General features: G+C 47.1%; 4 protein-coding genes and 1 long non-coding RNA gene across 10 annotated transcripts; 3 read left to right on the top strand and 2 right to left on the bottom strand.

Moving 5' to 3' along the window:
* The first annotated feature begins 250 nt into the window (after nucleotides 1–250).
* LOC136192521 (uncharacterized) lies at nucleotides 251–7,404 on the top strand. The gene is made up of 14 exons (XM_065981164.1): nucleotides 251–363; nucleotides 411–448; nucleotides 502–628; nucleotides 972–1,108; nucleotides 1,164–1,383; nucleotides 1,441–1,630; nucleotides 1,683–2,035; nucleotides 5,400–5,436; nucleotides 5,484–5,545; nucleotides 5,599–5,874; nucleotides 6,540–6,620; nucleotides 6,677–6,800; nucleotides 6,862–6,953; nucleotides 7,007–7,404. Exons 3-14 carry the CDS (start codon nucleotides 503–505, stop codon nucleotides 7,115–7,117), a joined length of 1,809 nt encoding a protein of 602 aa, XP_065837236.1. The 5' UTR covers nucleotides 251–363; nucleotides 411–448; nucleotide 502; the 3' UTR covers nucleotides 7,118–7,404.
* Nucleotides 7,405–8,653: 1,249 nt separating this feature from the next.
* On the top strand, nucleotides 8,654–14,623 carry LOC136192313 (elongator complex protein 1-like). Of its 2 annotated transcripts, none has more exons than XM_065980851.1 (36): nucleotides 8,654–8,818; nucleotides 8,877–9,017; nucleotides 9,074–9,155; nucleotides 9,209–9,289; nucleotides 9,337–9,425; nucleotides 9,476–9,575; nucleotides 9,624–9,714; nucleotides 9,778–9,901; nucleotides 9,950–10,058; nucleotides 10,111–10,236; nucleotides 10,292–10,387; nucleotides 10,446–10,638; nucleotides 10,696–10,857; nucleotides 10,911–11,017; nucleotides 11,078–11,178; nucleotides 11,229–11,282; nucleotides 11,336–11,438; nucleotides 11,500–11,612; nucleotides 11,670–11,743; nucleotides 11,802–11,880; nucleotides 11,933–12,012; nucleotides 12,065–12,112; nucleotides 12,174–12,260; nucleotides 12,319–12,404; nucleotides 12,514–12,653; nucleotides 12,717–12,837; nucleotides 12,889–12,986; nucleotides 13,038–13,101; nucleotides 13,163–13,300; nucleotides 13,350–13,411; nucleotides 13,459–13,521; nucleotides 13,572–13,632; nucleotides 13,687–13,894; nucleotides 13,942–14,069; nucleotides 14,121–14,260; nucleotides 14,311–14,623. In XM_065980851.1, the coding sequence occupies exons 1-36, from the start codon at nucleotides 8,660–8,662 to the stop codon at nucleotides 14,464–14,466; spliced, it is 3,864 nt and encodes a 1,287-aa protein (XP_065836923.1). In that variant the 5' UTR covers nucleotides 8,654–8,659; the 3' UTR covers nucleotides 14,467–14,623. The 2 variants fall into 2 exon arrangements, with proteins under 2 accessions (XP_065836923.1, XP_065836922.1); XM_065980850.1 differs by having other exon boundaries at nucleotides 11,075–11,178.
* Nucleotides 14,516–16,964, bottom strand: LOC136192321 (uncharacterized). Of its 3 annotated transcripts, none has more exons than XR_010671125.1 (3): nucleotides 15,329–16,964; nucleotides 15,188–15,267; nucleotides 14,516–15,136 (listed from the first exon to the last, which is right to left on the bottom strand). It is a non-coding gene; the product is annotated as an uncharacterized lncRNA (long non-coding RNA). The 3 variants fall into 3 exon arrangements; XR_010671126.1 differs by having other exon boundaries at nucleotides 15,196–15,267; XR_010671124.1 differs by having other exon boundaries at nucleotides 14,516–15,267; nucleotides 15,329–15,356; nucleotides 15,686–16,964.
* Nucleotides 15,792–17,389, top strand: LOC136192318 (bifunctional peptidase and arginyl-hydroxylase JMJD5-like). The gene is made up of 6 exons (XM_065980859.1): nucleotides 15,792–16,071; nucleotides 16,126–16,277; nucleotides 16,335–16,659; nucleotides 16,706–16,849; nucleotides 16,903–16,969; nucleotides 17,032–17,389. Exons 1-6 carry the CDS (start codon nucleotides 15,794–15,796, stop codon nucleotides 17,185–17,187), a joined length of 1,122 nt encoding a protein of 373 aa, XP_065836931.1. The 5' UTR covers nucleotides 15,792–15,793; the 3' UTR covers nucleotides 17,188–17,389.
* Nucleotides 17,266–25,379, bottom strand: LOC136192312 (rho guanine nucleotide exchange factor 28-like). Of its 3 annotated transcripts, none has more exons than XM_065980847.1 (33): nucleotides 25,156–25,379; nucleotides 24,591–24,664; nucleotides 24,378–24,531; nucleotides 23,842–24,316; nucleotides 23,701–23,786; nucleotides 23,354–23,647; nucleotides 23,218–23,294; nucleotides 21,901–23,164; nucleotides 21,782–21,851; nucleotides 21,670–21,729; nucleotides 21,461–21,560; nucleotides 21,322–21,402; nucleotides 21,132–21,272; nucleotides 21,009–21,077; nucleotides 20,927–20,958; nucleotides 20,782–20,871; nucleotides 20,657–20,729; nucleotides 20,544–20,609; nucleotides 20,437–20,488; nucleotides 20,333–20,385; nucleotides 20,181–20,274; nucleotides 20,037–20,122; nucleotides 19,859–19,984; nucleotides 19,512–19,805; nucleotides 19,229–19,454; nucleotides 19,026–19,157; nucleotides 18,691–18,977; nucleotides 18,592–18,638; nucleotides 18,512–18,540; nucleotides 17,947–18,443; nucleotides 17,840–17,887; nucleotides 17,754–17,788; nucleotides 17,266–17,707 (listed from the first exon to the last, which is right to left on the bottom strand). In XM_065980847.1, exons 2-33 carry the CDS (start codon nucleotides 24,621–24,623, stop codon nucleotides 17,428–17,430), a joined length of 5,451 nt encoding a protein of 1,816 aa, XP_065836919.1. In that variant the 5' UTR covers nucleotides 24,624–24,664; nucleotides 25,156–25,379; the 3' UTR covers nucleotides 17,266–17,427. The 3 variants fall into 3 exon arrangements, with proteins under 3 accessions (XP_065836919.1, XP_065836920.1, XP_065836921.1); XM_065980848.1 differs by lacking the exon at nucleotides 25,156–25,379 and adding an exon at nucleotides 24,722–24,841; XM_065980849.1 differs by lacking the exon at nucleotides 21,670–21,729.
* Nucleotides 25,380–25,421: the final 42 nt, after the last annotated feature.

The raw sequence follows: 25,421 nt of genomic DNA, 5'->3' as shown, positions 1-25,421 counted from the left end.
TTATATCCCTGCTGATACACTGTAACGTGACATTCGTTTATGTACTTACAGAGACCTATGAACGACATTCGTTTTTGTACATACAGAGACCTATGAACGCCATTTGTTTATGTACATACAGAGACCTATGAACGCCATTCATTTATGTACATACAGAGACCTATGAACGACATTCGTTTATATACATACAGAGACCTATGAACGACATTCGTTTATGTACATACAGAGACCTATGAACGACATTCATTTATGGACCGGGACGACAATTATGGACCGGATACGAAATATTCTGACGATTTTTATATTAATCTTAATCGATTTAATTTGGGTGCGCCGTACCGGAAGGAGCGAATTGATATTTGGGTACGTGAAGAGTGACGTCATTTCGTTCGGATTATTTTTTTTCATAGAGGAAAGCGTATCTTGAAATTTCGGTTTGACTTCGTAGGTAACGTAGTTTGAAATAGTTTAGTAGTTTTTCATTCGCGTGTGGTCTATTAGAATGAAATTGGATATTCGTTTGGGCTACAATCTTCATCCAGCTGAAAACCGAACAGTGAAGAAACGAAAGAAGCGTTGCGCTGATTCAATAAGCCGACTGCTGGGCAGAAAGATCTCAGTCAAAAAGGTAAGCCAAAGCATAAAGGCACCTATATCTTTAAGCCAAAGCATAGAGACGTTAGGGATGATAGAAGGCGCCCATATCTTTAAAGCAAATGGGGAGCCCTCAGAGCGAGCCTAATACTTGAGATAGTAATTATTAATGGAAAGGAGAGGAACATTCAACCTGTTAAGGATTCGTATTACCCAAGTTTCAGAGCTAGTAGGGGCACTCAAGGCCTACGCATTAATCGAAAATGCACAGCATAATTAAAGGCACCTATATCTTTAAGCCAAAGCATAGAGACGTTAGGGATGATAGAGGAGGGTACCTGGTCTCACATAGAGGACCCCTATGTCTTTTTTCGTAGGCTCCTGTTGTTTCTGTTATCGGTTCCGGTGGCGGGTTTCGTGCGATGACGGGAATGTGCGGTGCCGTTCAGGCATTATGGGAGACGGCTCTGTTAGACTGCTGCACCTACGTGTCAACGTTATCCGGATCCACGTGGTAATAATCTAAATAATTATTAATCGACATTTTTTATTTCTTTTTTCTTCTTGAGGTATGTTTCTAATTTGTTTACGACTGACGGCGGACCGGACGTCTACAAGTGCGGCTCCTATCTCAGGGAACGCTGCAACGAAATGGAGAGAATCATGCACATCACGCGCGCCGACAACTACATAAAGGAGATCTATCAACGCTACTTGGACGGACTCAACATCTCCTTAGTCGACCTCTGGGAATGCTATTTGTCGTCAATTTTCGAACCAGATAAAAAAGTAATAATAAATAGAATTTAAATTTTGTAGGAGTCTATTTGTTTTTTTCTTATCTAGAAGGAGAGGAGACCCCCCTGGGGTCTCTATAACGTTTTTCTTTCTTTTTTAGAGTGGGTTGAATTTACTCCGTACGAATACGGCATTTCGAAATTCGGCACGTTTTATAAAATCGAAGATCTAGCCGGAAGCAAGTGCTGCGGCGTCGTCTGTCGCAAATACCCGGAACTCGATCAAACATATCTAATAGGTAAATAATACAATATCTTCCGTCTCTCTCCCAATTATTTTTTCGCTCATAGCTCTATGGGGCAGCGCTTTTGCCGCTTCCATAGAAGTCATAGCCGAAAACACTCTGGGTAAATCGAAGAAATCCCTTCTCAAGTCTCTCATGAAGGGTCTCATCGACGCGACGGGTCTCGATAGTCTTCGTCCGTTCGCCGCCATCCTGCCTCACATGTTCTACGGATTGAAAGTGCCGCCTTTGCTCTATCGGGTCTCGCACAGGATCGAGACGGCGTTCGTTTCGTTTCCGCGTGCCGTCATGGGGGTGTTGGGCGGGGTCGGACACGAGATGGGCGCGCACGAGCATCATCTCGAGGCGGAGATCAAGAAGGGTCGGGTCCTCAGAATAAGGGCCCGGGAGTCGGCGACGGTAAGCCTAAAGTTCTATGCGTTTTCCACGTGCAATGGTCCTTCGTTTCCACTTGCTATGCTCTCCTTGCACTGCGTTCTCGCTCTCGTTTGCTTGCACTGAGTTTCCACTTGCACTACATACCTATGCCTCATTATTATAGGCCTTTGTAGTCGTTGTAGCCGTTGTAGCCGTTGTAGTCGTTGTAGTAGTTGTAGTCCTTGTAGCCGTTGTAGTCGTTGTAGCCGTTGTAGTCGTTGTAGTCGTTGTAGTAGTTGTAGCCGTTGTAGTAGTTGTAGCCGTTGTAGTCGTTGTAGCCGTTGTAGTTGTTGTAGTAGTTGTAGCCGTTGTAGCCGTTGTAGTCGTTGTAGCCGTTGTAGTAGTTGTAGCCGTTGTAGCCGTTGTAGCCGTTGTAGCCGTTGTAGTAGTTGTAGCCGTTGTAGTAGTTGTAGCCGTTGTAGCCGTTGTAGCCGTTGTAGTCGTTGTAGCCGTTGTAGCCGTTGTAGTCGTTGTAGCCGTTGTAGTAGTTGTAGCCGTTGTAGCCGTTGTAGTCGTTGTAGCCGTTGTAGCCGTTGTAGTCGTTGTAGCCGTTGTAGTAGTTGTAGCCGTTGTAGCCGTTGTAGCCGTTGTAGCCGTTGTAGCCGTTGTAGTAGTTGTAGCCGTTGTAGTAGTTGTAGCCGTTGTAGCCGTTGTAGCCGTTGTAGTCGTTGTAGCCGTTGTAGCCGTTGTAGCCGTTGTAGTGGTTGTAGCCTTTGTAGCCGTTGTAGCCGTTGTAGCCGTTGTAGTCGTTGTAGTAGTTGTAGCCTTTGTAGCCTTTGTAGCCTTTGTAGTAGTTGTAGCCTTTGTAGCCTTTGTAGCCGTTGTAGCCGTTGTAGTAGTTGTAGCCGTTGTAGCCGTTGTAGTCGTTGTAGTCGTTGTAGCCGTTGTAGCCGTTGTAGTCGTTGTAGTTGTTGTAGCCGTTGTAGCCTTTGTAGCCTTTGTAGTGGTTGTAGCCTTTGTAGTGGTTGTAGCCTTTGTAGCCGTTGTAGTCATTGTAGCCTTTGTAGCCGTTGTAGTGGTTGTAGTCGTTGTAGCCGTTGTAGTCGTTGTAGCCATTGTAGCCGTTGTAGCCGTTGTAGCCGTTGTAGTCGTTGTAGTAGTTGTAGCCGTTGTAGCCTTTGTAGCCTTTGTAGTAGTTGTAGCCTTTGTAGCCGTTGTAGCCGTTGTAGTAGTTGTAGCCGTTGTAGCCGTTGTAGTCGTTGTAGCCGTTGTAGCCGTTGTAGCCGTTGTAGTCGTTGTAGCCGTTGTAGCCGTTGTAGCCGTTGTAGTGGTTGTAGCCTTTGTAGCCGTTGTAGCCGTTGTAGCCGTTGTAGTCGTTGTAGTAGTTGTAGCCTTTGTAGCCTTTGTAGCCTTTGTAGCCTTTGTAGCCGTTGTAGCCGTTGTAGTAGTTGTAGCCGTTGTAGCCGTTGTAGTCGTTGTAGTTGTTGTAGCCGTTGTAGCCTTTGTAGCCTTTGTAGTGGTTGTAGCCTTTGTAGTGGTTGTAGCCTTTGTAGCCGTTGTAGCCGTTGTAGCCGTTGTAGTAGTTGTAGCCGTTGTAGTAGTTGTAGCCTTTGTAGCCGTTGTAGCCGTTGTAGTAGTTGTAGCCGTTGTAGCCGTTGTAGTCGTTGTAGCCGTTGTAGCCGTTGTAGCCGTTGTAGCCGTTGTAGTAGTTGTAGCCGTTGTAGTCGTTGTAGCCGTTGTAGCCGTTGTAGCCGTTGTAGCCGTTGTAGCCGTTGTAGCCGTTGTAGCCGTTGTAGCCGTTGTAGTCGTTGTAGTAGTTGTAGCCGTTGTATAGCCTTTGTATAGCCTTTGTATAGCCTTTGTAGTGGTTGTAGCCTTTGTAGTGGTTGCATGTAGCCTTTGTAGCCTTTGTAGTCGTTGTAGCCGTTGTAGCCGTTGTAGCCGTTGTAGCCGTTGTAGTGGTTGTAGCCGTTGTAGTCGTTGTAGCCGTTGTAGCCTTTGTAGCCTTTGTAGTTGTTGTAGCCTTTGTAGTGGTTGTAGCCTTTGTAGCCGTTGTAGTCATTGTAGCCTTTGTAGCCGTTGTAGTCATTGTAGTCATTGTAGCCGTTGTAGTGGTTGTAGCCTTTGTAGTCGTTGTAGTCGTTGTAGCCGTTGTAGCCGTTGTAGTCGTTGTAGTCGTTGTAGCCGTTGTAGCCTTTGTAGTTGTTGTAGCCTTTGTAGTGGTTGTAGCCTTTGTAGCCGTTGTAGTCATTGTAGCCTTTGTAGCCGTTGTAGTCATTGTAGTCATTGTAGCCGTTGTAGTGGTTGTAGTCGTTGTAGCCGTTGTAGTCGTTGTAGCCGTTGTAGTCGTTGTAGTGGTTGTAGCCTTTGTAGTCGTTGTAGTCGTTGTAGCCGTTGTAGCCGTTGTAGTCGTTGTAGTCGTTGTAGTCGTTGTAGCCGTTGTAGCCTTTGTAGTGGTTGTAGCCTTTGTAGTGGTTGTAGCCTTTGTAGCCGTTGTAGTCATTGTAGCCTTTGTAGCCGTTGTAGTCATTGTAGTCATTGTAGCCGTTGTAGTGGTTGTAGTCGTTGTAGCCGTTGTAGTCGTTGTAGCCGTTGTAGTCGTTGTAGTGGTTGTAGCCTTTGTAGTGGTTGTAGTCGTTGTAGCCGTTGTAGTCGTTGTAGTCGTTGTAGTCGTTGCATGTAGCCGTTGTAGCCTTTGTAGTAGTTGTAGCCTTTGTAGTGGTTGTAGCCTTTGTAGCCGTTGTAGTCATTGTAGTCATTGTAGCCGTTGTAGTCATTGTAGTCATTGTAGCCGTTGTAGTGGTTGTAGTCGTTGTAGCCGTTGTAGTCGTTGTAGCCGTTGTAGTCGTTGTAGCCGTTGTAGCCGTTGTAGTCGTTGTAGTAGTTGTAGCCGTTGTAGCCGTTGTAGTCGTTGTAGTAGTTGTAGCCGTTGTAGCCGTTGTAGCCGTTGTAGTCGTTGTAGCCGTTGTAGCCGTTGTAGCCGTTGTAGTCGTTGTAGTCGTTGTAGCCGTTGTAGCCGTTGTAGTAGTTGTAGCCTTTGTAGCCTTTGTAGCCTTTGTAGTGGTTGTAGCCTTTGTAGTGGTTGTAGCCTTTGTAGCCGTTGTAGTCATTGTAGCCGTTGTTGTTGTAGCCGTTGTAGTCGTCGTAGCCGTTGTAGTCGTTGTAGTCGTTGTAGTAGTTGTAGCCGTTGTAGTCGTTGTAGCCGTTGTAGCCGTTGTAGTCGTTGTAGTAGATGTAGTAGAGATTTAACGACGAGTGAGCGTATAGGCATCCTAGTCCTTTAATAGAGAAACGTAGCGCTGGCCGAATGCTGTCCTCTCTCGACTTCATTGAGATAGGTGTAGGCAGACTCTCCGTAGCATTAGTATCCAAAGGGTTCTCTCCTTTACGTAATCTTTCTTGTCAGGGACTGTATCACACATTGGATTACTTCCTCAACGACGGTACATCATGCTCATAGAGTCGGAATCAAAGCGAGACTTTATTTTAGCCTATTACCTTTCTCGTGTCGAATTGACGCCCGGTTTCAAGGACAAGACTTTTATTGTTCAGGTATGGGATCCGCGCTTTTCGTTCCACTTGCGTCATCTGGGACTTTTCTTTAGGGTTTTGGTAACGTGGGTCTTCACGTTTGCCGTTATCTTCATCGTCAGGGCGCGCGTCTGATTGGGATCATCGAGAAGGACGTCTCCCTGTGGAATCCCAAGGGAATTCATCCGCGCGAAGTGGAGGAGTATAAGATTGAGAATAAGACGCTCAAGGGGTTTCCCATGGCCGAAGAGACGACGGACGATCTCCTCGTCGCTCAATGCGACATTCTCGTTCCGGCGGCCGGCGAGAAACAGATCACAAGCAAGAACTCTGGAGAAATAAAGGCAAAGGTAGAGAAAGGCATGTATGGTAGATGTAGAAGAGGCTGTTATTGAATAGTCCTTGATTTAGAGGAGTAGAAAGGAAGAGGGGGTCATAGAACCGCGATGAGAATTCCTTAATAGTGATGTAGATGTGGAGAAGAGGCTGTTATTGAATATACTTTGACTTAGAGGATCATAAGCTTTGAATACGTGGAAAGGGGTCATAGAACCATTGAGAAATCCTGAATGGTGATGTAGAGGCTGTTATTGAATAATCTTTTGACTTAGACGGTCATAAAAGCTTTGATTAGGGAGAAAAAATAGAAGAGGTATCATGAAACCGCGACGAGAATTCCTGATTAGTGATGTAGATGTAGAAAAGAGGCTGTTATTGAATAGTCCTTTGACTTAGAGGATCATAAGCTTTGAATACGTGGAAAGAAAGGAAGAGGGGGTCATAGAACCATTAAGAAATCCTGAATGGCGATGTAGAGGCTGTTATGGAATAATCGTTTGACTTAGACGGTCATAAAAGCTTTGATTAGGGAGAAAAAATAGAAGAGCTATCATAGAACCGTTGAGAATCAGTGATGTTGATGTAGAAAAGAGGCTAGCCTTTGACTTTTATAGAGACTGTATGAAGACAGAGTTTGAACCCTGACCCGCACTCAGATCACCCCCTAACCCTTTAGATAATTCTTGAAGGCGCTAACGGGCCCACGACTCCCGCCGCCGACAAGATCTTAATCGAGAGAAACCGTCTCGTCATTCCAGTGAGCCCCTGGCGTGTCCCACCGCCCCTTTATCCTATATCCTTCCCTCCAATTAGGATATTTTCGCCAATGCCGGCGGCGTGACCGTGTCCTACTTCGAATGGCTGAAAAACATCAGCCACGTCAGTTTCGGTCGTCTCCTGTTTAAATACGAGAAAGAGAGCAACTATCATCTCCTTGGTAAACGCGAAACGCGTCTCCAGGAAATCAGACTATAGTCTGTGTTTGTTTTTTTATGAAGAGAGCGTCCAGCAGAGCCTTGAAGTTAAGTTTGGACGCAGCGGGGGTCCCATACCGGTATCCCCATCGGCAGAATTTCAAAAACGCATTGCGGTGAGACGAGAATTTTTAGAGGACATCCCTTGACGTCTAGGGCGTTTTTCTAGGGGGCTTCTGAGAAGGATATCGTCAATTCGGGGCTGGAATACACCATGGAACGATCTTCTAAGCTTTTTGAAGTGATTTTTGAATTCCATTTTTGCGATTTTCTTTTCTAGTTTATTATCACTCGCGCTCACGAGTACAATTTGGGGCTCGATATGAGAACGGCGGCTTTCTGTTCGGCGCTGGAGAAGATCTATATCACCTATCGAGACGCTGGACTGACTTTCTCTTGAGAAAAATCGAAAGGAGTCGTCTCTCGTCTAATATAACATTGGAACTGTAGAATTTTACGTCTCTCGACGTCGTCTTCCGGCTCTGTATTCCTTGTCTCACTCTATGTCGATTTTTTTGGTGCACAGTACAGTAGTACTCTAAGTTTAATTAATTGAAACGCGAGTATTTATATTTAGACTTTTTCGACGCATGCGTTGGAGTCGCCCTAAAACGGCTCCGTTTTTCGCTCTCCTGGACTGCGTGGCTGCAGACGACGCGCACACCATGATCAGTAGAAGCGAAGCGAGCTCGGTACGTACACGGTACTAACATCAGCGTTCGCCTACGTCGCACCGCAGCTCTACAAGTGCAATTATTCGCACTTTTCGTGACGTTCGGGTACAGTGAGGCGATTCGAAAGACACTAGAGCCTACTTTATTCCTCTCTAATTGACGAGAGGCCGTGCATCCTTATGCACGTCCTTCGAGACATTCGCACCCATAACACATTTCTCTCGATCGTCGAAGATACGTGATCGTACGACGCGAGAGATGGCGCCCGTCGTGTGAGACATTCGCACCCATAACACATTTCTCTCGATCGTCGAAGATACGTGATCGTACGATCCGGAGGTGCGCCCGTCGTGCGAGACATTCGCACCCATAACACATTTCTCTCGATCGTCGAAGATACGTGATCGTACGACGCGAGAGATCCGCCCGTCGTGGAAGACATTCGCACCCATAACACATTTCTCTCGATCGTCGAAGATACGTGATCGTACGACGCGAGAGATGGGCCCGTCGTGCGAGACATTCGCACCCATAACACATTTCTCTCGATCGACAGACTCTGTTGCTGCGCGCGAGAATCGTAGCGATTGCACGCGGACAGCCAGAGACGCCTGCACTCTTTCCACTGTCTATCGGTACGGATTCGGAGCAGCGTCAGTATTACCACTGATCAAGACTGCTCGCGTTCGGTACTGATACTCGTGTCATTAATCGGTATTTCCATTTCCAGAGAGTAATACCCCCTTACTATATGCCAAAAAAACGGGGTTTTGTCCTTAATGACTTCGACGCTACGGCGTGTAGGTCACTCGCTCGATAATACAATTGCCATCTTCAAAATCGCGTTTTCTGCATAGCAACAGTACATGGAAAAATTTTCGCCGCCCACCGGAAACGATTAATTTAATTACACCGCCGTTTTCGTCGAATAAACGAAGGTTCGACAGTTCCTTTTCAAAAAATTTTGGGAACGCCTCCTTTTGAGGGCAAGTGTCTTCATATCCTTCCCGTTGGGCTCGTCTACGCAATCTCGATGACGTTAGGTGACGTCACTGACTAATTCCCCGGGCGCGCGCCCTGGTGGGAGGGGCTCTCAAACGTCATCGGCCAACTATCTAGTTAATGTGCAGGTATCCCGGGTGTTAGGTATGCAGAACCTTGCTCTACTTCGTCTGTCCTCGTGCAAGCCTAAGGAAGGATTGTCGAATCCTGCCTGCTTTTGCGTGGAGTCGAGAGGAAAATCCTACACTATTTATGCAGTCGTGCGCGGCTCTCTCGTCGCAATAAACGGCGATCACCTAGAAGAGGTTCGCAGGGGGGGCTCTCACTCTCGCCTTACGTGCAAGCGACCCACCCATTGCGTAGATTCTCTTCGAAACGTCTCTATCCGACGCGGGACACGCAGACGCGACGATCGTGGGCATCGAATTCGTCTTGGAGCACGATGCCGTCTGCTTGGCATCGAAATCTGGAGACGTGCTATTGTGTCATTGCTCTTCCAAAGAGGCAAGGGAACGAACGCAAGACAATTTAGTTTTTCTCATACTTTTCTAATGATTTAGTTTGAGTGTGTGGGGTGCGTTGACTCGGGGATTCGTACAATGGCGTGGAGTCCTGATCAGGAATTGGTGGCATTTGTCACTGGTATGATGGGGAGGAGAAAAAAATTAACCCTTTTTGGAATGTCTCGCCTGCAGGAAACATGTCCGTTCTGCTAATGACCAAAGACTTTGATCTGCTAACAGAGACACCTATTCACGGGAAGGATTTCGGACAAGGCAAGGCAAAAAAACTTGAGTGCAAAACTAATGATGAATACTGCTAGATTCATTTGTTGCCGTGGGCTGGGGCAGTAAAGAGACGCAGTTTCATGGAAGTGATGGCAAACCGAAGAGGCTTAATCCTACGCCCGAGGTCGATCAGCTCAAATTTTTGATTTGCCTATGTTTGAGCGTGTTTAACAGGGCGTTTCTCCTGCTTTTTCGTGGGATGACGGCGTTCCGCGCGTTAGCTGGAGAGGAGACGGTCAGTACTTTGTGTGCAGCGCTCTTTCTCCTGATACGGGTACAAAGACACTCGTCTCATCACTCAAACTGAAACTTTTTTTTCTAGGAGCTAGAAAACTTCGCGTTTGGAACAGAGACGGAATTCTCCAGTCGACGAGCGAGGATGTGAGCGGATTGGAGCAGGCATTGAACTGGAGGTGCGGAGCGTTTTTGTAAATGATTGAGAGGGGGGATTTATTTTTTTTTCTCTTTCTATTCAGACCGTCTGGAAGTCTCATTGCTTCGACCCAACGCAAGCCTCATCGACACGACGTCGTCTTCTTCGAGAGAAACGGCTTGAAACACGGCGAGTTCTCACTGCCGTTTGGCAAGCGTCAAGTCAAGGTAGAGAGTCCATCTAGGGAGGCCGAACGCTTTGAGCTTAGCTTATAGGTGAGGGAAGTGCAGTGGAACAATTCTTCGTCGGTGTTGGCACTATTGCTTGAAGAATTTCCTTCTGATGATGATAATGATTCTTCTTCTTCCGTTTCGAAATCGTATAGTGAGTAGGCTGGGACTGCACTGTGCGCACGTAATGGTTGTCTACTTTTTAGTTCAGTTGTGGCATTCGAATAACTATCATTGGTACTTGAAGCAGGAAAAGCGATATTTTCGTTCCTCGGTCGCGTTTCTTTTGTGGGATCCCGAAATACCGTATCGCCTGCACGTAATGACTTCAGGTATCGAGAGGAAGAGCGAGACGATTTGGCACGTCGCCGCGACATCTCCTTTTAGACGGGGGACTTTTTTGCTACGAATTTTCGTGGACGACGAATCAAAGTGGAGGAATAGCGGCGACAAATTCGTGCACAGTTGCCGTCATCGACGGAGGTGCGTATCCACTTTTGTATGGCCCTTGCAATTATCTCCTCCGCGTTCTTCTGTTCAGCTCAACTGCTTCTGACTCCTTTCAAATATCGAGTTGTCCCTCCTCCGATCGCCGCGCAGACAGTCAAATTGCCGACGCCAATCAATCAGATAACCTTTGGGCCGTCGGGAAGCGTTCTCGCCTTGCTGTCCGACGGCAGACTTGCGCTGCTTTCGCAGAAAGATGGTGCTGCTGAGCTAACGGACACTCGAAAGTACAACGTAATGGTTCGTATGTGAACTAGAATCATTCTCCGTGTTTTTTGTTTAAGAATTGATTTTGATGCTGGCATTGTGGAGGCTCTACGACACGTCGTCTGGTGGAAGGAATCCACTGTCTTTGCGGTGGCGTGGCTGCCTGACGATCGAGCCGATTTTCTATTTGAAATCATAGCGCTGTCAAAAGAAGATGGAAAATTCGCACCGCAAATGAGGTACAGTAGCCCGAGAACAAATATCTCTATCTCTACACGAGTCTTGGATTTAGAAAGCGCTTTGCCTTGAGATTGCCGGCACTTCAAATGTATGCCAATGCGGACACAACGTCTCTACTCGTCGAATACGTTGACGGCTCTGTGGACGTCTATTCAGGAGGTTTTTTTTTCCAAATCGTAGTCGCTCGTTTTATTAGACACAACGCGTATCCTTTAGAAGGAGATTCCGGAGTTTTTTGTCCCTGGAAGAACAGCTCTGGGACCCCTATTGCATTTCCGCACCCTTGTTCGCAGATAGCAACGGCCATATTTAAAAATGAAGTACGAAGAGGCCTCCATTGTCGTCGTCGTTTTTAATTTCGTATTCTCAGGAAGTTCCGGTTGGACTTTCGGAGTGGCATCGGTTCTACATCGAGTCAAACGAAGTGAGATCTCGAATTTGCTGTAGAGGGGGGCTCGAGTCAATATCTCGTCTCAGATCGCGCGAGACTGCACGTCCTTTGCTATTCACAGCGAATTTCTACTTCTCACCACGAACAGACACACATGCACGTTTCTGCCTCTCCAATGCACCGTGAAGGGTACGACGATAGGCGAAGAGGTCTAAAAAAGCGCGGGCTCATTCTTCTTTCTCTTTGCAAGAAATCGAGTCAATGGTCAGCGGAGATCAACTGTCGTCCGAAAATGTGCGTCGCGTTGAACGAGGAAGTCGTATAGTCACAGTGGAGCCGTGCGGATCTCGACTTGTTTTTCAGGTACGTTTAACTTCAGAGCAGAAGATTTAATTAATGGCCCTGGCCTTTCTCCTAAAGATGCCTCGAGGTAACTTGGAGACTATTCATCCGAGACCTTTAGTTCTTTCAGCCGTCAGAAAATATTTAGACAGGTAAATTTAAATTGATAGCAAAGGGCTTGTGGTGTAATGCGGATTTTTCTCTGACTAGCTTGGAATTTGGGAAAGCGTTTCAGATGATGAAGAAGCATAGGATTAACATGAATTTGATCTACGATCATAACCCGGAAGTAAAATTGAAAATTTTGAGTGTCTCGCGCGTCTGCAGTTTCTTTTGTCTAGTCGTTCTCTAAGAACGTTGATGTGTTTGTGAGTCAGCTTGACTCGCCGACTTCTATCAGCCTATTTTTGTCTGATCTTAAGTAGGAAACTTTTTGACGTCGAGCGCGAAGTCTGCAAAATTTGTCTTATTAGGGCTGAGGATGTGACTCAGGCAATGTACCCAGGATGGCAGAAGAAAGAGTTGAGTCACGGTGTTGTGAGATTGTCATGTAATTTCTTTCACTCGTTTTTTTTAAATTAGAAGTGGACGTTCTCGGATCAGTTGCGACAAGGTCAATGACGTTTGCCGTCTTGTAATCAACGCTATGGAAAAAGTGGACGGCAAAAAGTAAGCCGATAACAAGCGAGGACTTGTGTAAGGAAATAAACCCATTACAAAAATGCAGATACGTTTTGTCTATTTTGACTGCTCACATCAAAAAGTCGGGGCCAGAACTGGAAGAAGCGCTGCTCAAAGTCAAATCTCTAAGAGGTATTCGCATGCACGTGGGCTATAGGGGGCTGGGCTACGACAGGCACCTGTCAAACACTTTGATTGATAAGCGCATGGATAGCTCGTCTTTCTTTTTTTTTTGCGACAGACGAGTCTTGCGGGCCAGTGACTGCCGACGAAGCAATGAAGTACCTCGTCGTTCTCGTCGACGTTAATCGACTCTACGACGTCGCTCTGGGAACGTACGACTTGAATTTGGTCCTGATGGTGGCGGAGAAATCTCAGAAGGTGAGCGCTCGATCGACGACCACGTACAAACAGCGAACGTCGTTTTCAGCTCGTTTGCTTTAGGATCCAAAGGAATATCTACCGTTTTTGAATCAATTTCGTAAAATGACGAACTACGACAAGTATCGCATAGACAGGCACTTGAAACGATACCGAAAAGCGTTAGAACACATCAGCGAGTGCGGTGAGCGAAGAGATCGCTGTTTACTCCTTTTACCGCTAGTCTTTCGTCTAGGTCCCGAGCGTTTTTCCGTATGCCTCGAGCTGGTCAAAGAGTGTCGACTCTATCCAGAAGCGTTACGTTTGTTCGACGGAAGAAAAGAAGAAGCCAAGGTTGGTTCAATTGCAGTTCATCGGTGCGTTGAGAACTGATAGGTGTTGTAGGCTATTGCGCTGGAATACGGCGCTCACTTGGAAACCGAGCGAAAGTACGACGAGGCTGGATTGGGTGAGTAAACGATCTCCTTCAACGTGTTTGCGTTGTAGCGACGGCGGTTCACTGATTTTAGTTTTGACGAGATACGAGCATCTTCGAGAGGCTTTGGCCGCATTTCAAAAGGCCGGAGCATGGAGGCATTGCTTTTGTCTGACCGCCCGGCTTCAGTGTTCCAAACTCGAAACAGTTGAAATCGCGAAAAATTTGTCCGGTAGGAAAATAAAATCGACAGAAAAGAAGACCTAGATTGTCTTCTCCAGGTTATCTCAGGAATCACCGTAGACACGCAGAAGCAGCGCACCTTCTAGAAGAATACGCGGAGGTAAGGGATTCGTATTTCCCAGGTGATTTCTGAGTGAAGTATTGTAGGATTACGAAGAAGCTACGGCCGCTTTGATTGAGGGGGCTCTTTGGGATGAAGCAATGAGATTGGTATGAAAGTTTTAGCTTGATAGTCCCTTTCATCTTATTGCCGTTTTTAGATTTATAAGTATAACAGGCTTGATTTGCTGGAGACAAACTTTCGGCCTACTTTGGTTGAAGGTACGCCACAGTTTTAATACACAAACTCATTGGAGAGTATATACCTTTTTCTAGCGTGCAATAGTCACTTGACTGACTTGTCGTCGTTGCAAGACGACTTCGTGCGGCACGCGACGAGACTGCAAGTCGTCCGCGACGAAAAATTGAAGCGCAGCGAAGACGGAGAAGACGATTTCGTCGTGGGAAGAGAATCTGATCTATACTCGGACACTAGCAGTGTGACAGGAGCATCGGTCAACACAGGCTCCACTAAAACCTCGGGGTAAGCGTCATAGCGCCTAGTTTTGTACGACGGACCTTTCACCACAGGAGGTCGAGGAAGAGTCAAAGGAAGGCGAAGTCGAAGAAGTATCGTCTCAAGGAGGGAAGTCCTTACGAGGACATTGCGCTGTTGAACGTCTTGGGAGAGATAGTTCGTGGAGTGGATACGAAGAAACGTAGGCAACGGTTTTGAAAGGATGTTAAATTTTTTCATTTCTTTTTCTTAGGGGATGTGAGTTCTTTGCTGCGAATGTTGTATCTTTTTGGGTACGATACTGAGGCAGTGAAGCTTCAAAGACTTTTAGACGGCTTTCTTGCGTGCGTGGAGGAGAGGAAGGCGGAAATTTGGTGCACCGAGAATTTAAAGGTAAAATTTCCTGTTGAAATTCTCCTTGTTAGCATTTGATGTTGTGACAGGTGACGGGCCCCCAGTCAACAGTAAACAGCATTCTTCTTGCTAACGAAAGAGGTCGGGCAGGAGTTCAGAATGCCACCGAAGAAGACGTTGCCGTAAAAATGCCGGAATTAGACAAAGAGCCATGGCAGCTGAGTGTCTGCTACGCAGAAATGTAGCAGCTGTCAAGAGCAGTAGACTGTGGAATATTGTAGTAGTAATAGTTGCACGCACGTTACTTGGGTCCTGAGCATGACCCTTGCATAGATTTGAAACTGCTCCGGGGCCTTCTCTGAAAGGTCTCGTGAGTGCAGAAAAATAAACGCGTCGCATACAGGCAATAGCAGCGTAGACGTAAATATTTTATTAAATAAACCCGGAAGTAAACCGGAAACTCTGAAAAAATTTGCGCATGGGTGTCCGTTCTTGTGCTGTCCACCTGCACGGACCGCAGGGGTCCGCACAGGCTTCGGTTGGGTGGGGGTCAACCTCACTACTCCCCCGTCGGAGTTAGAGCCTGTTTAGTCTCCCGGCTCGGACGCCTGGGACCGGCAGCGCTCGGATGTGAGTGCTACCGGCCTGATTCCAGGGGGACCGCTATTGTACCCACCGCGTCTTGCCCAAGTGGGGTGGCAGTTTATCACTCGTGCCACTGGAGTAGGGGTTGGGCTCCCCTGCGTTCAAGCCACTTTTAACCTCTCTGGCTCAAGAGTTGGGCCAGTTTTATTTAGTCACCTCGGGGCCTAGAGGTGAATGACCATATCGAGCCTGCAAAGCAAAAAGGCAATTAAAAAGAGAAGCATACCTGACAGTATCTGACGTTTTAAACTGTCCCTCAAGAACCGAAATCTGTGAGCCACATCGTGAAAATGTATTGATACTCTTGGCACTAAATGGCACCTTGCTACCTTCAAAGATGTTGGAGTATAGTTTCCTTCTCCTTTTTTCTGCATTCCCTCCCCTTTTCTCACAAAGGAAAACTAAAAAGGAATACATATAAATCAATAAGTTAAATGTTGATTTTTCAATATTTTCACTTACATTGTCTGCCCAACAACTCCCTTATGACCTACATAAAAAACAAATGCCAATTATGGATAAAATTTTACCCGATATGACGTCACTGATAGCCAAAAAATTTGTATTATTCTTGCAAAATATAAAACCGTTCCTACCGAAATATCTCGAACTGACCAATGAGTAAGGAAACGCCACAAAAAAGCCATAGCGCGTTCGAAAAAAGACTAGGGAGTAGCGAATCGATTGAAAATGACTGCGATAACCCACAAAAAGAAGTCTCGAATAGAGCGCGAGGTAAAATGACGGAGTAAAAGGCGATTCATCGCCAAAAATCGGCCAAACCGATTGGAAAAGACAAAAGACATCTCTCCAACTCACCTTCACTAAACTTCAAAGACGCGCAGCGACGAATTGGACGCAGAAACGGCGACAGAACGCAATTCCTTCGCAAAGCGTGCAAATGCACGTGGCCGTCCGGGCTTTATGATGGCCAGTGTCTGGTTCGGTAGAAATCTCTGCCAGATAGATATCGCCTTCTTAGTCTTTCTGTTCGTCGCAGCAGTGACTGCGGACGGGTTTCCAGATGGCCACCTGCAGCCGCTCGGCTCTCATCGTCCTCCCGAACAGTCCATCGAGGAAGTCGACGTTTTGCCCTCTTCTAGACGGTTCTATGACGACTACGTCTCCAAGTCGCGACCGGTCGTCTTCAGAAAAGCAGTGAAGTCGACGAGGATCTTCCGAAAGTGGAGCGACGCCTTTCTCAAGTGCGTATTTCGTCCCATGCAGCAACCTGGCGTGCTAGCCCCTGTGTTTTTCAGATCGGAATACGGGTATTTGTATGTGGACGTCGAAGAGGGCAAAAAGGAGAACAGAAGTAAAAGATTGGACACGATTCCTTTGGCTCAATTTATCAATCAGTACAGAGACGAGGACGTCTATATGGTGGCTACGATACCACAGCCAATGAGAAGTCCGATAGTCCAGATATCTACATATACACAGAAGTAACACAATAATGTCTTTGTAGAGGACGTGGAATTGCTACCTGTGTTGTCCTGCGGGGGATACACTGAGAGACTGACTGATGCCGTTCTGTGGTTCAGCAGTGGCGGCACGAACAGTGTCCTTCACTTTGACTACGTTGAAAACATCAATTGCCTCTATGACGGGACGAAGGACTTTATTCTCATAGACAAGATCCATCACGACTTGGTCGATATTGATGACGTAAACGGGAGCTACAGTAGAGTCGATGTCGATAGCGTGGACATGGTGACGTATCCTGGATTGGGAAAAGTGCCATGGGACGTTGTCCATCTGCTTCCAGGAGACTGCGTCTATATTCCGTTCCGGTTCGTTGTTGCGTGAGAGTGACGGCTTACAGAAACGCTTTTTTAGGTGGTTTCACCAGGTGAAGTCCGGTGGAAATCGCAATGTAGCTATCAATATTTGGTGGAGTTTAATGACGGAATTTAATGATGCCGAATGCGAGGGCAAAGAAGCCAGCTACACAACTCTAGACAACTACAATTTATTACAGATGTAAGTGCTAGGGATCCCTCTTCTACTAAGAGTTTCTTCCTTAATTTTTCTAGGTCGCGTTGGGCGCTGCTTACCGGCGGGAAAAAACTCACGCGAAATAAGTTCAGGGATCGTTTTATGGTAAGAACTCTACCCCCCCCCCCCCCCCCCCACGTGGCAGCCTTTTATGACGTTCTGCAAAGGACTACAAGTCTATGAGCGAATCAGAAGCTGACGCTTTGCTAGACGAAATGGATGCAAATCAGGATAATCTAATCGACCAGAGTGAATTCGAAAACACATTTCCAGATGATGAAGATCATGAAGATCTTGATCTTGATCTTCACGAGGAACTGTGAAGTTTTAGAAAAAAAACCCGTTCATTAGCTACACATACAGTTCATAGTGTAGTTTGTGAACCGTACATAGTCTTCGTCGGCATTTCTATGTCTTTTTTAATAGAGCAGACAGCTAACCTGACTAACACTACAAACGTTAGGACGACTGACTAATCAATTGGGCATCAATAAATCAATCAAATCGTACACGCTACTATACACACGAGAAGGCGGAAACTAAAAATATGTGATCTAACCTTATCAATTTTCAGCGGGCAACGCTCGCTTCCCCATCTTGCTCTTCTTTTTCGCCTGCAAAATGTCAATGCCGGGACTCATGGATCGTGGCGACGGACGCGGCGAGCCGAACGGCGATTCGCTCTTCGTAGACGTAGCTGACGGCGTCCGCTGTATGGGTATTGACGGATCCGACTGGGAAGTGGTCACACCGCCTTCGGCCGCGGGAGGAGGAAAACTATTTAGCAGGAGTCGTCTGATGTCAGCATCTGCGCCTTGCTGCGCTAACATCACATTACGAAGTCTAGGAAAGAGATGAGTTGAGGTATTTTTTTGGCAGCGCGACTTACTGCTCTATTTCGGTTTGCTGTTCGCTGAATTTGGTCTAGTAAAGAATGAAGGTCCAGAACAACATTTTTATGACGAGACTACTTACCAATATCGTTTCGACCGTTTGAGACAGCAACGACAAGGCACCCATTACCTTGTAAAAGAAAACAAAAATCGTTGATTAATTAGAACGTATGAATGAACGTCGCTTACGTCTTCTCTTCCTTCGCTCAGATCAATGGTATCGCTGCTTGAAGTATGCGACAACGTTGTGGAGGACGGATACGGAGATGGAACCGAATTTCCTCTTGTAACACCGGGTGCGGCATTGTGAGGCGCGCTTTTCTTCCGATACTTTTCTGGCGTCTTATCGCCACTTCCGTGACTCGCCGGTCGCCACCGCTCCCGTACGAGACGCGGGAGATCAAGCAGATCGGGGCGACGATCCACTTTCGAAGTCGACGACGTTTTCATACCGCTGCCGGCGTGTTTTATGTCCGGTTCCGCTGACGAACTTTTCGGTCCCACGAAGGATCGTGCGCGCTGGCGGAGAGCGTCTTGAGCGTTGTTGCTAGGCGTCGAGGGGGTCGCTTTCAAGTCACTGCTAAAGTGGAATTGAGACGGTGGACCGGGTGTTACTGTGACGGGAGACGGAGGAACTTCGGTTGACGTCATCAGAGAGCCGAGTCGAGATTCAAAAAGATGATTCACTAAAACGAGAAAGCGATGACGAATGTGCCAAGGATATTAGAAAGCTATCATCTTTGAATTTACTAACCTTGTCTAACTGATGATAACAAGGACTCTCTGAAAAAAATTCACGTCTATGAGATCAATTTCACATTTCGTTTGACTTACTCTGATTGGTCTGTGAATAGGCTATAGCCACTATCTACCAAAACAGCCTAGACAGAAACGCAATCAACTATCGCTATTGACTCTCTTCTTTCCCCTTACTCTCATTTCTCCTCGAATTTTCATTTTTGCTTTCATAATCGATTCCATCTCGACATCTCTCGCCTTCAGCTGACACTGAAGATCCTCCAACATCTGCCGCTTCTCGTCTGAAATAACAATCCCGCCGCTACTCCCTCCCTTTCCCTCGTCGTCACTCGTTGCCACGGTTTCATCGTAAGTTGGAGGCGGAGAAGCGAGAGAAGCGATGGATCCAAGTGACTTCGTATCGTCGGCTAACGTCTTTCGTTCGTCCTCAGAATCGCTCGACTCCAGCCCATCCACTTCATCTAAACCACGGCGATTACTCCTAATTAGCGCTGCAAGTCATGACGCACCGCTCTTCTTGCTTTCTTCAATAGCGGGTACTAGAATAGCATTAAATCGTTCACGTTCCTTCTTCGTTTTCAGCACAACCGTATACATCTCCGGGCTCTTTCCGGTTGTAATCAGATACATTGCTTTACTATCTGCAATAATCAAAGAAAAAACAAAGTAGTATTATATAAGAAAGGCTCAGATATATTTCTATCGTGCATACCAGTTGCTACAGATCTCGACATGAGACGCTTAAGCTGAATGACGGGCGGGCTGATGTCCTGCAGCGTGGCTATGTTGTACTTCTCATTGTCTTTCTCCACAAGAAAAACGAGAAGCCGTGACGTAAGAAGGACGATCACGTCCTGCTCCTTTCCGCCGGATCCCCTCCATATCACATCTGAGTTTTCGTACACTAATTTATTCCCGTTCCTCTGCAAGTTCAATCGCTGCAAAAAATTAAATAATTAGGTTCGTTTATTTATATAATTCAATTCTGTTCTTACTTTTAGCTTCTTTGCCATGCTTTTCACTATTCGCGAATGAATTCGTATCTCCAGACGACTCTGTATGGCGCTCAATCTCAGCTCTCCTTTTCGATCTTCAATGGCTTGATCCACGCTGTAGGAAATTCGCTTCACGCCGTCGTACGCCTCCTGCGTGATCTTCAACTCGCCCCTATCCTTCGTCTGCTTCACAAGCGAGTTCAGCAGAGAGTTATACTTCGAAAGGCGTTGAGATATCAGGAGGAGATGCTCGGGAACGTCCAATCGTCGACAGCGACGATCGTGCTTAGTTTTCTGCGGGAAAATATTTAGAATTTCACACGTCGCCAATGGGATTCGTCTCGTACTTCAACAAAATGCCTAAAATGTTTATTCGCTCTCAGAAGTTCCTTGTACTTTTCGATCGCCTCCAGATGGCGACTACAAAAGAAGCTATAGGCGTCCTCCATCATTTTTCCGCTTTCACCGCAGAACTAAAATAGAAATCACTACCGATTCAATAACCAATAACCTGCGCTCTCTTGCCTGTGCAACTAGAGTGGATCCAACGTGAAAAATGACAACGTCTTGGGCGTCATTCTGACACGCCTTTAGCCGCTGACAGAAGCATGCTACAAATTACAATAAGAGTCAGTGGTCAATGCAACTAATACTCTTTCTTTTTCTCACAGCTCAGCTCTTCTATGATGTTCACTTTGGGCATCATTTCATCAACGGCTTCAACCGAAAGCCCAACTTCCGCTATCATACCCTTACCAAACATCTGATGATGAATCAGTATTAGCGATTCTATTGGTAAGACTCTGTAATGTCTAACAGACCAAGCGTAGGACTTTGACAGCTTGTAGGTATCTCCTTTCAGTCAAAATTAATTCTAGATGGGGATTTTGAAACCTCCCGATTCTAGCTGCAGTTCTACACTCACCGTGTATCAATTCTTGCCGAGCAACTTCCTTCTTTCCGAGTTTCTTCAAAATCTGATTGACAATTTTCCCCCATAGAAAATGGGAATTCGTTTCAATTATTTCTAACCTTTTTGTCGACGGTGATCTGCCAGTTTTCTTCGTCCACAACTAAATCCAAACCTGGATCGTCGAACTGGGAAAACGATCATCAGACGAAACTGAATTTCAGCGAGAACTTGCCTGCTGCAATTCATATCCTTCCGCATTTCCGGTCACCTCTTCAGAAGCAAGTGTATCCAAGGACCCCTGACTCCTGAAAAAAAAACCAACTCGCCGACGAAAAAAATTTATTGGTAGTAACTTGCTTTGAGAATGGTTTTGAACCAGCTAACGAAGGAGAATGCTGTTGTTGTTGCTGTTGCTGCTGAGCGTTCACTTCCATCACCCGAGTGGCACTGCAACGTGACAAGAAAATGCATAGAACCTCATAATTCATACCCTTTTATTTACATTGAGGCGGAACTCTTGTAGACATGTAGAGGCTAAAAACAAAAAAAATTACGCAATCACAGCATTGGCTACGTCCAATTACCTTTTGCTTTCCCTTTGCCGGTCCAGACGCAGGCGAGCCTGCACTGTCCCTCGGACCAGAGATCGTTGACTAAAAATCAAACCTGCTAATACATCTTCTTAGCATGCAATCAAAAATGGCTACCCTTCGAAATAGGCTGGATTCTTCGTCATTGACAGTTTGATTCTTATGCTTTTTGCTGTCTTTCTTTTTCTCTTTCGTTTCTGTTTCTACGGACATCTTGCTTCCCTTTCGCTGCAGAACGGATTTCGTTTTCTCTCCACCCTGAACAAACCGAATTTGGAATAGTAACGATTTATTGACTATCTCCTACTTTGCGCTTGGACAGAAAGGACGTGAATCTTCTTTTAGAACCGGTAACAGAGCCAGCAGAGTCCGTCTTCCTCAATATAACCTAGAAACTCCTCGCTGAGCCTCTGGCACAAACGTATTGATATTGACATTTTTCTTACACTCTGTGTTGTTGAATCACTAATGGGTGGCATAGCAACAGCAGTCGTTGCTGTTTTGGGATTTACGCAAAATTCCCCGTCACTCGTAGAAACTTTATCCCTAAAAACAGCGAAAAATAATTTTTTAATTAATTAATCGCATTGACAGCAGAATAATATAATACACTACCCAATTAGATTTAACAATTAGCAATTAGATTATTACTCACTCGGAAATAACAGGTACAATTGGTTTTTCATGTAGCGACAAGGGTCTTCCAAAATTTTCACTTAGCATTTTTAGACGTTAGCAAACCTAGTCTCTTTTTAGTGTAATCTTACGTCTTGACCGTCTCGCTCCTCCGAATTCCGTGATCCCGAAACGCGCGCTGTCTCTCCCTCCGAAAGATTTCTAAACCCAAACGAATCAAAAAGCGTTTCTCTAACATTGTAAGTCTCGCCTTCCGGAGAAGTCCCTCTTTGAGACCGAAGCGACGCCGCCACATTAGGAGTCGAACTCGATTTACTAATCCCCATTTCCTCCTCGCTAATCTTCCTCATTGCTCGCGTGGCAAACGGAGGAGTCGCCTTATAATCCAACGTCGTCGCAGACACTCTCGTCGCTCTCGGCCGCCATTCCGGAACCGGCGGCACGTCGTCGCCTCTCTCCTCCTCCTCTTCGTCCTCCTCCTCTTCCGGATGTCGAATGTCGTCGAGAAACGCTCCCTCGACGGTTTTATCGTAGAAAAACTGCGGCGGCATCGTGATTCGCTTGTCGCGCCAACCGTCTTGTTCAGATTCGGAATGCGGATGCGTGGCGGCGGGCTCTTGAAACGTGACACTCACTCTCGCTTTCTCTCGTCTTCCGTCATCTTCGTCGACGTCGAAGTCCAACGTCACCGAAGATATCTCCGTCACGCTTCCCGCTGCGGCCGCGCCGTCTCCGCCGCCGCCGCCCCCGCCGTGGCTGTCCAGACTATGACGTCGCGGTGACGTAATTACATCGTCTAAAGACTGAGTATCGATTTCGTTCTCCGCTTCGATCAACTGATCCAATTTGATTGCTTCGCCGACGCTTCGGGCGCGCGAGTGATGCCGTACGACGCCCTTGTTCGCAGCCCGGATGCAATTTTCCGGCGCAGATGCCGACCTGATGCTTTTCGTGACGTCCTGAAGAGGAGTTTTCGGCGTCGATACGTTCTCGAAATTTGGACTATCGACGCTGAGCAATACGCCGGCGTCGTGTTCGTTAATCGACGACTGACTGAATCGGAACGTGCGACTTCCCGTCGAACGCGTGCACGCGACGCGATTCAAAATTTCTTCCATGACGTCACGTACGACGTCGTCGATCGATTCGTCCAAATTCGTCGCGACTCGTTGGAGAAGAGTTTCCATGGTGACGGCGACGTCCCTGTCCCTTTCCGTTGGGGAAGCGTCCGAGTTGGTGCTCGTCGCTACGGAAGCGATCGAAGCGGCGTCGTCTTCGGAATCACTTCCGTGAGCCGGACGAAGGGGAAGATCGACGAGCGGTTGGCGATCCTTCTTCGATTCTTCGTTCGCGTTGCTTATTACGGCTTGGAGATCCGGAATCGAGCCGCCCGACGTCGCAGCGGACAGAGGTGACATGGGCATTCGAGTTTTCTTTGACAATTCGTCGCAATCGTCGTCCAGGAGAGAAGGACAGGAAGCGCTTAGAGCTGCCATCGACGACAACTCGGAATTCTACAAGGAGAAAAATAAGACTATGTATGACCACTAATAGATTCGTCTTATACCTTGAGTATTTGCTTATTCTTTTCCTTCAGAACTTGCAAGTCCTGACTCATTTTCCGCAACTTTAGCATGGTATCCTCTGAATGCGAGATAAAATGTTAAAGGAGTGTTCTTAAACATATTAAACGGCTTTCTTACCGAGACTCGATACGGTGTTATCCAACTGAGGGAGAGCAGAGCGCGATCGTCGCTCCGTGTCTCGCGTCTCTTCCAATGGAATCGAGTGATGCTTCTTTCTCGGTTTCAAATCCAAAACGACTTCGCCGTCTTCCACGGCGAAGACGCTATCTCGCAAAGTCTCAATTTTCTCGCCGATTGCCATGGAATGACGCGTCGCGCTTTTCGACGAGCTGCGACGTTGTCTCATTATGACGCTACCTGCGGGTGAACCAAGAGAAAGGGAATTCTCCAAAGGACTGAGGGCCTCCTCGTCTAAAAAAAGCCCACATCTGAAATTCTATTACATTATTACTATATCTTTATACCTCCTACTGTCGACAGTCTTTGCTTGCCTCTGTACGACCCTTTTCTCATTGCCTTATAAGCCCACTTTGATCTTTGACCCATGAGTCTATTCAAAATCCCTTACACAACCTCCTGTGGTTCAAAGAGACAAGCAAATTTACCTGTTAAAAATGTCTAGGATTTCTTCGCTAGCAACGTCGCGTGGCAATTCTCCGCATCGATTCCGTATCTCCAAAGCCGACTGCGCTCCCGGCAACGTCATGAGCGTCTCGGCAAAATGACAAAGTCCAAGTCGAGCGGCAAAATGGAGGAGCGTTTCGCGCGGCGTTTCGTCGTCTTCGTCGGGACCCAGAAGCGACCAATCGATCTGATCCTTCAAAACGGTGCCAAACGATTCCGATAATTTCGCGTCGAATTGATCCTTGGCTTCGGCCGAAAGCGCGAAATTCGACAAATCGACGTTTCCAAGCGGATCGAGCGAACTCAGAACGGAAACGCTGCGAAAGAGAAATTCGGCGACCGATCGCGTTGCGTCGAAATAATAGCAAAACGTTCCAGATTCGATAAGGCAAAAATCCTCGTCGAGCGACGATTTATAGCAAATCGAAAGAGAAACATTCTCCGCGTCAGAATGAGCTAAAAAATTCAAAAAAAATATTCGAAATTTGATACCTTCTTTTTCAAACTAAATTCTTACGCGGTATAATCGCCTTGACCGTAGAAGCGTTGATACGCGTCGCCGTCACTTCGTGCCGTTCGCTGGCTCCGCGAAACACGACCCAAATGTCGACGCAATTCGCGTCGACGGGAAGATCGTCGTCGACGAACGTGATCAATATCGGCTGATTTCCCTAGATAAAGGAGTCTCGCGTTCGACGAGAAACGAACGCCTACATAACGATCGACGCACCAGCGTTGAACAGCTGCGCGGCGAGAAATCCATTCGATATTCGAAGCGATGACGAAAGGGAAACTAAAGAGAAACTAAAGAGAGAGAAAAAGGCGTCAGTATCCTCCCTCCTGTCCGTTGCGTTCGCGAACCGGAAAGACTCTACGTCGAAGAAGAGGTGTGACGCGCGAGCGCGGGCGATGGGGTGAACGGGAGAAACGAGATTTTGAGTCAAAACGCCGAGCGAGCGAGGAACGCGAATACGTGCGCGTGTGTGCGTGTGCGCGTGCGAACGACGCGTCGGCTCCCGGCAACGCGTTTCGGCTATGGGAACGAAATTTTCGAATCGCCGCCGCTGCCGTTTGGCTTTTTTTTCGTAAACAATTACAGCGGCGAACGACGAATGAGCGATAGAGCGACGCGCGTCGTCGAAAAAACATCGACGTCGCTGTCGAACACGCGTCGAAATTGCGCGTCCGGTTTTTTTGACTGGAGGGGAGGAGGATCGCGTCGCGGAGAGGCGAAAACGCGACGTGTCGGCGCACATTTTCGGGGGCGTTCGACGTCGACGCGAGGTCGCGCTTACTTTCGAGCGAGAGGCGGCGATGTGGCTGAGATACAGAAGGATTCTTCGATCTGTGTGTCGTCAAAAGAGCGTCGCTCTCAGTCCCTTTTTCGTTTTAGGTTCGTAAGACCCTTCTTCGGCTCTGCTGTCTCGGCGAAGCGGAATTGACGCCCGTGGATAGTCGATTTTGGGCTCGAAGTAGAGAGAAGGTCTATTCGATACAGCACCCGGATGTCTGATCACGAGCATGCGCTCGAAGGCGACGATTCGACCGATTGGACGAACCT

This window comes from Oscarella lobularis, chromosome 10 (assembly GCF_947507565.1).
Source record: "Oscarella lobularis chromosome 10, ooOscLobu1.1, whole genome shotgun sequence".
Lineage (NCBI taxonomy): Eukaryota > Metazoa > Porifera > Homoscleromorpha > Homosclerophorida > Oscarellidae > Oscarella > Oscarella lobularis.
Note: the sequence above shows the minus strand (reverse complement) of the source record. Positions and strands in the feature narration are given on the sequence as shown.